General features: G+C 42.3%; 4 protein-coding genes across 4 annotated transcripts; 2 read left to right on the top strand and 2 right to left on the bottom strand.

Moving 5' to 3' along the window:
- Nucleotides 1–40: 40 nt before the first annotated feature.
- BCR41DRAFT_397248 (hypothetical protein) lies at nucleotides 41–1032 on the bottom strand (the record flags this gene model as incomplete). Its single annotated transcript, XM_022028877.1, has 2 exons — nucleotides 41–542; nucleotides 962–1032. 2 exons carry the CDS (start codon nucleotides 1030–1032, stop codon nucleotides 41–43), a joined length of 573 nt encoding a protein of 190 aa, XP_021880497.1.
- Nucleotides 1033–7821: 6789 nt separating this feature from the next.
- On the top strand, nucleotides 7822–8909 carry BCR41DRAFT_95482 (hypothetical protein). Its single transcript, XM_022031097.1, has 2 exons — nucleotides 7822–8608; nucleotides 8730–8909. The coding sequence occupies exon 1, from the start codon at nucleotides 8085–8087 to the stop codon at nucleotides 8445–8447; it is 363 nt and encodes a 120-aa protein (XP_021880496.1). The 5' UTR covers nucleotides 7822–8084; the 3' UTR covers nucleotides 8448–8608; nucleotides 8730–8909.
- A 34-nt stretch (nucleotides 8910–8943) lies between these two features.
- Nucleotides 8944–11278, bottom strand: BCR41DRAFT_355689 (histidine phosphatase superfamily). The gene is made up of 5 exons (XM_022024521.1): nucleotides 10685–11278; nucleotides 10442–10494; nucleotides 10006–10337; nucleotides 9288–9886; nucleotides 8944–9175 (listed from the first exon to the last, which is right to left on the bottom strand). Exons 1-5 carry the CDS (start codon nucleotides 10901–10903, stop codon nucleotides 8984–8986), a joined length of 1395 nt encoding a protein of 464 aa, XP_021880495.1. The 5' UTR covers nucleotides 10904–11278; the 3' UTR covers nucleotides 8944–8983.
- Nucleotides 11279–11456: 178 nt separating this feature from the next.
- On the top strand, nucleotides 11457–13142 carry BCR41DRAFT_355687 (inorganic pyrophosphatase). The gene is made up of 5 exons (XM_022024520.1): nucleotides 11457–11738; nucleotides 11834–12069; nucleotides 12168–12318; nucleotides 12545–12833; nucleotides 12922–13142. Exons 1-5 carry the CDS (start codon nucleotides 11675–11677, stop codon nucleotides 13061–13063), a joined length of 882 nt encoding a protein of 293 aa, XP_021880494.1. The 5' UTR covers nucleotides 11457–11674; the 3' UTR covers nucleotides 13064–13142.
- Nucleotides 13143–13294: the final 152 nt, after the last annotated feature.

The raw sequence follows: 13294 nt of genomic DNA, 5'->3' as shown, positions 1-13294 counted from the left end.
TTTCAGGAACATTTCCCATAGCCTGCCAGCTACGATATTCCTACGCGCTCTTTTCATATCTTAGGGTCGCCCAGTCATTAATATCCATGCTTGCCTTTCTCCAAGACGATCTCGACACCTTTGCCCTCGTTGCCAATAACCCTCGATGAAAACCCAGGTGTAGCCCCCCTGTGACCTTGAGGATCGCAGACTTGGCTAAGCGCTTCTCGAGCTCTGGTGTGACGACATGAATGAACTCGGGATCGCTATTGATGCGTACATAGTGCCTGAATCCTGGATCATGGTCGGCGATTGCGACCCTGGACCCCAAGATAGCGATAACAGGATGCTTTGAATGAAGCTGAAGAGCCAGGGAAAATGTTTCTGGGTCAATCTTTTCGGCTTCTTCTTTGGCAGCAGCAATGAGGCTACTCTTCGCGGCCTTGAGGCGCTTCATTTGGATGGTGGTTAGTCGCCTCAGAATAGGATATAAAGAACTATGAAGATCCACTTCATCCCTCAAGACAAAAATCTCGAGTCTGGGCCAAAATGGGTTGAAGTAACTGTGTCGTCAACGTTTCTGCTTGTGAATGTATCCAGAATGATTCGAGTACCGCAAGTACTTGGCTTTTTGACGTCAGTACCTTCATGGATATCGCGAACGGTATAATCCTAATATTCGGGGCCATAATATATACTAATTTCTATGTGAAAGCTGACTCGCTCTTCAGTACTGAGATGAATCAGATAAGATATATCTTCCGGAATAGCCTGCCTAAGGATGAAAGGCTCGCTCTTCCTTTCAAGAGGAGGGATTGTTTGTACGTTCTCAATCTTGTGCGCAAGGACCCATCACATACTCGTGCCCAAATTGGTTAAATAAAAATGAGAGTTTTCCTTCAGCGCTGGGCGTACAGTAGGGCTCAATAAAAAACAAAACAATGTTCTTTGAGAGCCCTTGCCGCTGCCTCTCCTCACTTACCAGTAGAAATGAGGAATGTCAGGGATGACCTGAAAAGCATCGCCTCTAGACTCAGATTCTGGATGGATCATTTCTAGCAATAGTTTACGGTAATCTGGGTGACTTGTATTGAGCTCAGGTTTACCGATGATAGATTGATGGATCCGTAGTAAGCATGAAAACGATGGGTCGGGACACACGTTACAATCGGAGCCTTGTCACTGCCAGAAATCTTCGTGTCCTCAACCAATGCATAGCCTCGGTCTGTTATTACCGCGTTTTTGCCACTTAAAAGGCGTTTCTATGAACCAAATGCTAACTGATTAATTAGTTATTTTATTGATTAGTACCCAACATATAGTTTTAATCTCTTAATTATGAAGAACTTAGAGAGCCAATGTAGAACATGTAGTTTGGTTCCGGGACCAGTCCACCAGGATTAAGTGTGGCCCACTATGTTCAACATGACGCGTGGGAATAATAAAAAAAATCCATTGATCCACTGATCCAACAAAATTTTTTAGCTGATGAAATAACATTGGTATGTTTAAAACAAGAAAGTGCCCTAAACGCGCTCGAAACCGATTCTGTGGCATCCCCAGCACCTGCTTTGGTTGGCTAGCCCACGATAAGTCCATCCCGATATCAATAATGGCGTCGCATGAAGTTGCTGGCGCGAGAAAGTCAGTATGGATCTTTTTTTAGTCTTTTGTGCGTATGCGTATGTATGAGGAGGAGGAGGGGCGAAAGGAAGGAGAGAACTAGAGTAGTTTAGGATCAATGGCTGTGGACAAGAGGGAAAAAGAAAAAGTGTTGGCCATGGATTTACCAACATTTAAATATCGCCACGAAGAGAGGCATACTAATTGTCTGCGCATGACACGCACGTAGCCAATAGGGTCTTTTGATTTTTATTTTTTTTGCACACGAAGCATTCAGGGCGATTGGAGCTCCTTAATAAAATTTCATTGTTCTTGATGTCTTGTGGCAACAGGTATCACATTCATATATCATACTGTTTAATACTGTAAATGCTGGTCAGAATCATCCAAGGCCATACATTTCTTTCCTTAGTGCCGTGATAACACGCTAGTATGTATGCATATACATGAACAGCTATTGATCTACTTATACTTGGAAGAGGCATTAAGGCAATAGGCGGTTGATAGATATCTTAGTGCTGAATAGAACTGTGTGTCCTCCCCTTTTTTTTGTGACCTAAAACCGATTTGCGCAGCCCCCAGAAAAAAAGAAGTCCGTTGCTTCATTGAGAGGAGGATTGCCATATAAATGAACATTGAGCCATGAAACAAAGATTCAATATATAGGCACAATTCAGCATGTTTTTTGCATCGGTCTTGCTGAAAACTGCATTATATTTGATTGGTGAAGATGCTCCTCATCTTCTTTAACCTAGATCCACCATTTGATCATTTGATACTGCCTAAACCCCATGAGATATTTTAAGAGTACGATAAATTGTGTATATTGGACCATAACGTAAATAAGTTTGAAAGCCGGAGTCGAAAAAAAGTAGGTCAGGAAGGTAAAGCACTAATGGAAAAAATACAACAGTCAAAATTGTAATAATAAAAGGAAGTTTACAGATGTCGGCTGGCAGGTAGAGTAAAACAGAATTGTTGCCCAACAGTGGGCCCCTCTCCCCTCAAACTACAGCCGAAGAGGCTGTACCTGGGGCCAGCGAGACATATTGAGATTGAGTCATGGAAAAGATTCGATGAGACATGATGCTTTAAGCTAACAAAAGATCTCAAGGAATCTTCAGGAAAGGAGTGAGGAACGTGAAATATAACCGTAAAAACTATTCATCATGCCGTACAAGGTGAAACCTCAATTAAACGCGTGAAGCAGCTTGTCATTGACCCCAATAAAGAAGATGTCATTATATCAACTCAGAACCAACTAGTCTTCTTGTTGTAGTTGCCATATTACTCCTTTCTAGAGAGCCACGGTCGCGTTTCGAAGTAACAAAATCTTGGCCGAAAACAAAGGGGTCAGCTGATTTATTACTTGGTTCTAGTTTACGAACCATATTCTGTAGATCTGCAACAGCTTGCCTTTCCCTATGTGGAAGTCGCGTTATACTTACATCAATCGCAAAGGAGCCCATTCTCCTCCATACGTCCATCATCTCGTTATTATTCTATCTAGACAATTCAGCGGCAGCTTCCTCTCGCTCTATTCTTTTTTCTTTCCTTCTCTTCAGCTCTCTCTTAGTTGTCGTAGCAGAAATGATGAGAGAAAGCCTTCGAGAGACCGTCCAAGATGATCATTGATATCGGCCGTGTTTCGGGCCTACTCGAGTTGGGTACATGCAGGTGCAGTATTGCGTGCGTTTGACAGTGAATCCATCGCGGACCCTTCCTGCAACCTACATGTGCTTGCAAGGGATCCTTGTTTTTCATGATCAGAGACAACGTCGTCTGAAGTCATCTAATATACCAACAGCGACCCTCTACCCTCAGCCAACAGACAAGGATGGAGCATATCCATGGATAAAAGACAGTTGTCCATTGCGCACCAAACGTCAAGCACCATTGGAGGCTGAGGAGGAATCAAGGAACTACAGAAAATCCATATAAATTAGTGTAGTCTAGAAAATATGCGTGTAAGCAAACACCCTTAGACGAGTTAGGAGTTACTAATCTTTCACAGCCACGTCTATGACAAGATTGTGCATTCCTGTAACCAGAGATCGCTCTTTTTGGTCAGTCCTTTTCAATTACAAGAATTTTGTTAAGCAAACCGTTTATATTTGAAAAGATCTCACTAAAAAAGCGAGCAGCAGATCTCTGTAACTCAGTCACCTACCCCTCTTTTTTTTCTCTTTTCAGCTTCTTCTGCTTGCGGTTGTCGTCATAAAGGCAGCGAGATAACTGATGATATCGATCATGTTTTGGGACCTGCTCAGGCTGGATATGCGTGGGACCAGCATTGCGTTTGACATCGAATTTGCTGTAGGCTTCCATGTGCTTGCAAGGCCCCATATGTTTGTCATAATCGGGGCACGGAAAGTAGAACAATAGTATTTTCTATACCCACAGCAACAGAAAGTCATTCCTCGGCATAGAAATGGTTTAACCATCAAATAGAAGGGATAGTAAGCGTAATAATATTATATCTCATATTTATATCTTTCCCGGTGAACCACAACCCTTCTACATCATAATTGTTTAATTGGAGCTTTTGCAATCTAGATCAAGTGCCACGCGTCTTCGCTTTTTTATCCTTTTCGTACTGTGAGAGAATTGTCTTCCTTGACATTTGCACCGGCACCTAGCAGCAAATAGATGACATATTAGACTGACAGTTTTTTTATTATCCAGAACAAACTTCTTCAAAGGTCAAAAGTATGACTCTAAAAGGCTGTTAGAATACATATCTATATATTGGAATGCCACACGCACATAGCAAGAAGAGATGTCATTTCATTACTGCCATCCAGGTTTTTTTTCTTTTTTTAGGTAGTGGATGAAGGAATTGCGCTAAGAAAACGCCCGCAAACGTATTGCCAATGTTCAGACATTCAAGACTCAGCAATCATCCATGCATCTTGATTAGTAAATATATACACCAAATACGCGCTCTGTCTAGGGAAGGTAGTGCCATCTAAAGTAAAACGTCTTCGCTGTCAACGAACGCATGCTTGATCTTGTACGCAGCAAGATACAAACATGATCTAAACAGATAAAGTCTATGTATAAATTTGTAAAGTTGAGTTCAACATTTAATAAATAGAGGGCCCCTCATTTCTCTTTTTAATCAAGCATTACGATCATTAATGAACATCATTCATTTTGATTGCTACTCACAGTCATCCATAGTCCTCTAAAATTATGATAATATATTCATCGCAAAAAAAATAAATAAATAAAAACGTCTTTAATTGAATTAGGAGCGAGGGTTAGTGCTAACCTGAGAAAATGATGCGTAATGAGAGAAACAATTGATCTGAGAATTTTGACACAGTGAGCAAGAATAAAAGTGTTCATATTCATTCGTTCATGATAACTGAGTCAGAAAAAGGCTAAAAATGTTCGATGCCTTGGTTAATAGAATATCGCGGTTTGCATTCGAGCGACGGCTGACCTGAGGCATTGTTTCTGATCTTGGAAGTACTATTGACGACAGAAGAGCTGTGGATTTAATCAGCCCATGCCGCTTCGAGACTCCGTGTCACCGCTTCTTGCATTACTCTTCTTTTTTTCACCTGGGAGTAGAACCCAAGCCTGCTTGCATGCCATTTTCACTGCTACTTTTTAGGTGCAGAGGATTAGACTGAAAGCAGCAAAAGTATCAATTGCGGTTTTACAGAAGTTTATTCAAGACTACCATATTCCCTTTAAGTGTTCTTATCACGTGATTTGAGCATTGTGCACTTATAGAAAATGCAGAGAAAATTCAAAATTCAAATATCATGGCTCTTCGATCTACAAGATCGCCAGGTAGAGTCGATGGGTATGCTTCATCCACCAAGGCAGAGCTAGTAGGACTGTACGCAGCCATCCTAGTCAGTCCCCGTAACGTTCCAACGACTGTCTACATAGACAACATGGCGGTAGTGGTTCAGTTCAAGGACCTTGCTCAAAAGCGAGAAACAAGCACTGAACGGCAGCGATTGCGATCCAAGTACGCAGTGTGGTGGGCAGCCATTTCGAGAGCGCTCTTTAAGCAGGGCGGGAAGGTAACTGTGAAATGGGTCAAAGGCCATGCTGGGAATAGAGGCAATATAAGGGCAGACCAAGCCGCCAAAGATGCTCATTTTAGCGAAATGTGGACAATCAAAGGACTGGAACACAACGATCTGCGCTGTCACGCTATTTTCGAGAACGAGGTGGTGGAGGATGATCTTAGACACCTGCTAAAACTCCAATCAGTAGTGAGAACACATTACTTGTGGGCGTCTCAGAACAGAGTCAGGAATTATATTACAGACTGGCGAGAATTAGAATGGAAAGCAAGCCTGCATATTCTTCACGATGGCAACACGCTTAGAGGCCTCTTCACCAGCCCAGCAGATTGTCACAAGAGAGCGCACAGAATAAAGAAGGTCCATGGTATGCTTCCTACACTCACTTATATGAGGCAGTGGCGACCGGACCTGTATGAGACTGACATCTGCAGGATGTGTGAACAGGAGCAGGAGGATATAGAACACCTCTGGCGATGTCCCATGACACTGGACGAGCAATTGAAAGGTTGGAAGCAGGCCATAGAACTCATCACGAAGGATGGCAAAAGAGCATTAGTGAAGGAGAAGAAGCTCTGGGAAGACAAACAAGGGAAAACACAGGAGCCAAACCTGAATAAAGGAGGCCCCTCGTTTACACCTGTAGCCGACAACGTGATTTGGGGCTCTTTGGAAGCGATGTTCAAGGGCGTCAGAGAGATTCGACATGCGAGCACTCTGTTTGGTGAGGAAGATGTGGATATGGGACGGAGGAACGAGGGTGAGGATGCCCACTGGACTGTCCAAGACTTGTACCACGGTTTGGTGCCGAAGGAACTGATACAAAAATGGAAGACGATCTTCAGAACCACAGCATCGATCTCAAGGTACATTGTTTGCCGCTTTGTCAAGTCAATCGAGGAACTCGGCAGGACTGAAATCTGGAACAGACGCTGCAAAGTCACCGTCAACTGGGAAAGAGACAATGGTATCACCTCTGTGAGCAAACGCGCCAGGGGACGCAACTGTGTTGGGAGGCACAGACGTAGCAGAGGTGAATTCTTTGGCTCTCACCAGGGACAACGACGAACAGCAGATGTGAAGGTGATCAGGACTGAGGCAGACCGGCGAGTGGCGGCAAGCTACCGGCAGCAGGTGGAATTGGCGATTATGGAGCGCCTGGAAAGCTGTAAATTTTTGATGATTGAGGACAGCGGCTAAAGGATGACCTTCGCGCACAACAGGCCAAGTAGGGAGTAGAGCCGTGCCACAGGTCCTCTGGGACCAAGGAAGTCTACTCAATGCTGACGTGGTTTATGAACAGGATGTAGTACTGTGGCAGTATGACGATGCGGCTTCGGCCGATTATTGGATACCGCTTTATTTGCGACCCCAGTAATGGGGCAACCCATTTATAGAGCTAACATCTAAATCATCTAAATAAATCCTACATGACCTCGTGGGTCCTTGTTATCAAAAAAAAAAAAAAAAAAAAAAAAAAATAGACCCATCGCCGCAGAGCTCGTAAAGACAGTGGCAGATGACAACCATTAAAGAATGGGGCGACCCCTTTCTTGCAACAGTATGTTTTCGACGTTAAACACGATGATGAGCCGTGGCAATAGTCGCGCGGCACCCGAAGAGCTTACCGAAGGAGCGTTGGAGTATTTTGTTCATGGAGTGTAGAAAATAAATCCCATAGCCCTGAGAGGGCCCTTTGTTATTAAAAAAAAAAAAAAAAAAAAAAAAAAGAGGGAACGTGACTAGACTTTTGGGGCCTATAAAGCGATCCTCTTCGGAGGATTAGGTATCAATTACATTCTAGACTAGATAGTCCTTCAGTTTTATAACGTTGTTCGTTTAGAGAGACAAATTGTTACAAAGGAAAAAAAAGGTAAATAATGTTCTTGTAGGTCCTTGTAATATTGTCTCTTAGAGAGAAGAAAAGAGTGTAAATATAATATTGATCTGGTGCCGGAAGGCGTGAGCTAACGTCTTAATAAATATACTTTAATGAATTCTACATGTCCTCGCGAATCCTCTTTATCAAAAATAAAATAAAAGTCCAAGGTCTTGAACATCTGTGAATAGTAACAAAAAGAGAGAAGGGCCACATTCACCATCATAGCGAACCAGGTATGGGTACGAGTGAGATTTTGATCAAGTTGAGAGAAGGATTATTACATCAGAGGTATTAGTCTGGGAAACTAAATGAAGCTAACAATGTTTATTAATTATGTTATGCATGAAGCAGGTCTGAAAAGATGGGTCATATACTACTTTTGGGAGCTAATGAAGGATATTTTATACAAATGGTCACTGGCGTTCATTTTCGGCAGCGTGATAATTATGACCGACCGTAGGGTCACCCTGGAAAGGGAGCACAACATTAGTGGTTGCGGGCTGCTGCGCTGAAGGGTTGGACAAGGCCTGGGTCTGCTTCTGCGCTTGCACATGCGCCTTCTGACGTTGCTGTTCGTTACGATAAGTTGGATCCGCATGTGTTGTCATTGGCGGGATGGCATGAGCACCTACGATTTCAGCTTCGCCAACATATGCATTGTCGTGGCGGTTTACAGGGCTGCCATACTGATGATGGGTATTATGCTGCTGCTGATGATGCTTGGGGGTGCCATCCCCATGATGTTCTTTATCGGAATGACCTTGGTGGTGCTTGCCGGTGACTTTATCAACAATTTTTCTGACAAAGTTGGGGCCGTGGATATTGTGATTATCAGCGGTTGTGTTGTTTTGTTCATTCATGATGTGGTGAAGTCGTTGTTTATGAATAGGAAACTAGAGCAAGAAGATAAATAAAGAGAGTATGAAACAGAAGAAAGAAGAGAAAGAAGCCAAAAAATGATACTTAAGGACAAAGATGTGAGACATTTTGTCTGCCCGATTAACTAAGCAGTTAATGATGGACTAATTTCAGCCATTTCACGCGCCTCGGATTGACTCTTGGTATATGAAAACAGGTAAGATGTTCTATATTGCTGATCATAGGAAAGGGTATCATCCAGCCAAAGACCAGTTCAACGCCGGTGGAATGGATAACGATTGCAGAAATAATGTAGAGCAATAAATACGTCATTACAGTATGTTACAAACTTATAGGTACATGTCTGTGTGAATGGTTTGCTTGATCACTCTGGCAGGCCCAATCTTTTCATTGAGGATTTGGCACCGAATAGCTCATCATCCATGATGCGACGACCTACTAGAATGTTGAGATTTGAGCAACTCGCGAGGAGAAGAAAGGGAATTGAGCAATGACATATACTAAAATGTAATTGCGAAAGTGGTGTTTTTACTTTTACACATATTTACTCTCTGCTATCAAAGCTTTTATTTTACTGACTCTGGCATTTTGCCATGAGGTCTTTAAGAATAAATCTGTCCAGATACTTAATGAAGGTATCAAAAGGACACCACTCAAGATCACACCAGTTCGATTTCACATCGAGAACCTCGCCATTGTAAAGGACACGGACAAAGTGCTCACCGGGGGAGGATTTCCAGAGTTCTAGTATTATGTTTGATGCCTAAAAAAAAGAATGACAATAGGCCGTCAAATGTTAATGTCATATCCTTGAACCCATGTTAAGGAAATTCCTGAATTGAAAAGTTTTTTTTTTTGTAACATAAATAGCTTACATAAGGAGGCCATTGCTGGTCTTCAGCGTCAAACATACCCAGCAATGGCTGGATGGTCGTGTCATGCCCAGAGTAAAAGCTCAACCGGACTTTGCTATTACCTTCCTTGGCTATTAACAAGTTCTGCTTAATATCACTTGCCAAAGGTCCGATACCTAATTGCAACAACTCAAGCACGCCGTTGCCATCTCGATACATCACTGTATTTTGGACATGAACATTGTCAAGTATCCTTTTGGCTGCCTTAGAGGTCACACATTTATCTCCATTGCATTGCAATGGCATTTTATGACATATCCTGGGCATGACCGTGTCCAAATAACCAGACCATGATTTTTCTTCGCCCAAGATCTCAATCAACTCGTTATTGAACTCAACATTATCCTCTCGTAGCTTCCTTAAGGCCTCGGAGGACTTGCCAATCGCGGTTCGCAATTGTGAGACGCGCGGGCAGGCCCCAGAATTTATAGTCAGATAGTCAATCTCAGTTGGAAGAGTATGAATATGCAACACAGGAGGCGGTGAAGATTCTGAGTGGTGCTGAATGCCATAGAGTCCTGCCATAAAATTCTCCGCACTCTGCTTTGTACGCCAAAAGTCTAGTTGTGATGAAGAAGAACTGAGGATAAATATACAGATAGATATCGGACATTCGCTGATGTCCTAAAGTAAATGACTATATTCCCATCGTTGACTTTTACTTAAAAAATAAGTTTACCAGTACTGCGAATGTAAACAGTTTCGGGGTCATAGTCAGCAGGTAGCGATTTTAGATTATCAACATAGATCTGACGAAGAGCTGCGCCCAGTTTGCGATGCTGCATGGCTCCTACAGGTGTCAATTGGCCCGGCATACAGTTGCCCTTCCACATACGTGTTGCAGCAAAAGGTGATCCCGAGGTTGTAACGACTTGATGAGCAACCACGTTAGCGTACTGAAAAGGTGCACGTTCGTCCTTTTTTGTACGGAATCCTGTGAAGGCAAATGCATCCGCATTAGTGCAGTCCCACGTCAGATTTAAATCTAATGGTAGGACAGCAATTGGCGTGCTATTTTGAAAAATGTGGCCAAGAGACATCAGTAAAATGAAAACGTGGCTTCTGTCGCATTTTTTTACAAAAAAGATTGAGAGAGAAAAAGCTGAAAGGCTTACCGATCGCCATGACGAATAAAGATCTGTGAATTCATCAAGGTTGATCCCTTTAACTAAAACCCAAAAAAAAAATAAAAATAAAAAAAATAAATGAACAGTTAAATGCTGCCTTGGTTAAGGAGAACCGAGCTACTGAAAGAATGCATAGCATTATATTATAAATGTCATTAACGAAATATGAGGTTGAGCAAAGCTGTCGTTCATGGGATTTATCCTGTTGTACTTAGATGCTTTGTATTTTACCTTAGGTGATGGATATGTCTTCAACGTTGGCCGTGATGCCTGGCAATAGTTATATTCTCCTAGCGGAGTATTGTCATTATGTATGTGAGCATGGTCGAGAATATCGATTGCAATGGGTTTATAATTATGGAGATTGGCCGTGTGGTGGGATATGGCCAAGAATAGACCTCCAGCTGTGAAAGTGAGCAGGATAACAACGAGACGGGATTCAATGATCATCACGGAAAGACAGCAAGACACGTTCCATTCAAAGGAAGAATAAAAAAAGAACAATCAGTTCATGAAAGACAAAAGGAAGAATAGATGAAGTGGATGTGTCAATGTATTAATGGAGGGGCATTTTGTCATTTATTTTTATTTGGATCGCGTGAGAAATTCATGGTTAATCTACTATATGATTCGCAGTAATGGAGTAACTTCAGCATGGATTAGATTATATGGGGCCACACGTTATGTGAGCACAATAATAGGACCTGCTGGTTATGGCAGAGGTTCAAATGGATCTGATGTTAACGCATCTGTATTAGATATTTTGATTAACCCATAATGTTAATTTCTCGTATATAATACATCAACTCCTATTCTTGAGTAAAATGTCCAATCGATACAAAGATTTCCCTAACTGGAGAATGACTGCCCGAAACTCTGTTGCAAATTTTAGTTGTGGCGCGACATCCCGTCGCAGTCACTTAATTTTTGGAAGATCAGGGTTACACGTGATACCATTGATCAAAAAGCACGACATTTCTGGCAGATATGTCGGATCATTATACATTTCCCACACCACACTAACATCCTCTCAATCAATTCAGCTTTTCCAACCTGGCGTCATTGATCAAAACCTCATTTCGCCTTTGTCGCATTCCTCTTCGCTTAACTACCTCCACATCTCTCCTTCCTCCTACTTCTTGTCGTCTGATTTCCTTGCACCAACTGCCTCGTCACGCATCCTTTCACTCATCCTCTGTCTTTGCTTCTTCACTATTCAACATGTCTGAATATTCCACCCGTGTCATTGGTGCACCCAACACTCTTGAGCACCGTGTCTTTATTGGTAAGTAAAACATCAGTTCGTCATTTACATGGTAATAGATTGAACAGCATCCAGTAGATTAAATATCAACCTTATCAATCACTACCCTTGTTTAGAAAAGAACGGCACCCCTATTTCGCCATTCCATGACATTCCCCTATATACCAATGAGGCAAAGAACGTGTACAACATGATCGTTGAGATCCCTCGATGGACCAATGCCAAGCTTGAAATCTCCAAGGATGAGGAACTTAACCCCATTAAGCAAGATGTCAAGAAGGGCAAACTTCGCTTCGTTCGTAACTGCTTCCCCCATCACGGCTACATCTGGAATTATGGCGCGTTGCCTCAGGTAAAAAAGAAAAAAAAAAATTGGCTACAATAAGTAGGTTATCAACGGTTACTCAGCGTTCTGCAATTGTTATATATTTATCACCCCTGATTTTACAGACATGGGAGGACCCTACTCATATCGATCATGATACTCAGGCTCGTGGAGACAACGATCCTTTGGATGTCTGTGAGATTGGCGAGTCGGTTGGATACACCGGTCAAATCAAGCAAGTCAAGGCACTTGGTGTTATCGCTCTCTTGGATGAGGGTAAGGAATAGAACATAGACGTTTTTTTTTTTATTTCCCGTCATCATTTCCATCGGTCTCTTGCATGATTGCATGATTTAGGAGTTCAACATTACTCCACACTATTGTTTTGTACCTCCTGTTGGAAACAAATACAAACCAAGCTTTATCAGAACGATGATGAGCAGCCTTCTAATATTGTCTATTTATTGTCCTCGTTTTTCGTTTGGGATAATGCGATAATTAGGTGAGACTGACTGGAAAGTCATTGTGATCGATATTAAGGATCCCTTGGCTGATGAGCTCAATGATATCGCTGATGTTGAGAAGCACCTTCCTGGCCTCATTGATGCTACTCGTGACTGGTTCCGCATTTACAAGAAGCCCGATGGCAAGCCCGAAAATGAATTTGCATTCAATGGGGCTGCCAAGGACAAGGCCTACGCAACCAAAGTCATTGAGGAGACCCACCATGCCTGGAAGCGTCTCATCACTGGGGAAATCCCTCCTAAGGCAGAAGCTTATGATATCAAAGTGTAAGTTGGCCATGAGAAAAGTAAACCATGTGTATCTTGGATATTGCCTAATCTGACATATAATGTTTTTTATCTTTGGGTTCATTAGGTCCAACCTTCATGTTGACAACAGCCCTTATAAGATTGCTGCTGACGACCAAATCGCCAAGAGCATTCCTGCTGCCTCAGCCAAGGCACCCGCTCCCATCGATGCCTCGATTGACAAGTGGTTCTTCACCAGCAACATGTAAAAATAAAAAAGCGCTATTATTTTAAACCACTATGCCTTGATTCACACATCTGTCAAATAAAGAGTTATTGTGTCCTTCATACTTGCTGCTTTTTACTATTGAATAACATGTATATATTTTGTGCTTGGGCGGAAAGGCACAAGATTCTGATAGCTCCCGTACAGCAGATTGCTGAATAAGGTTATGAAAATTGTGTCTCAAAAGGTCGTACAAAGGCAGACACTTCGTTAT

The sequence above is a fragment of the Lobosporangium transversale genome, assembly GCF_002105155.1.
Source record: "Lobosporangium transversale strain NRRL 3116 chromosome Unknown BCR41scaffold_23, whole genome shotgun sequence".
In the NCBI taxonomy this organism is placed as follows: Eukaryota; Fungi; Mortierellomycota; class Mortierellomycetes; order Mortierellales; family Mortierellaceae; genus Lobosporangium; species Lobosporangium transversale.
This window is presented reverse-complemented; position numbering and strand designations above follow the sequence as displayed.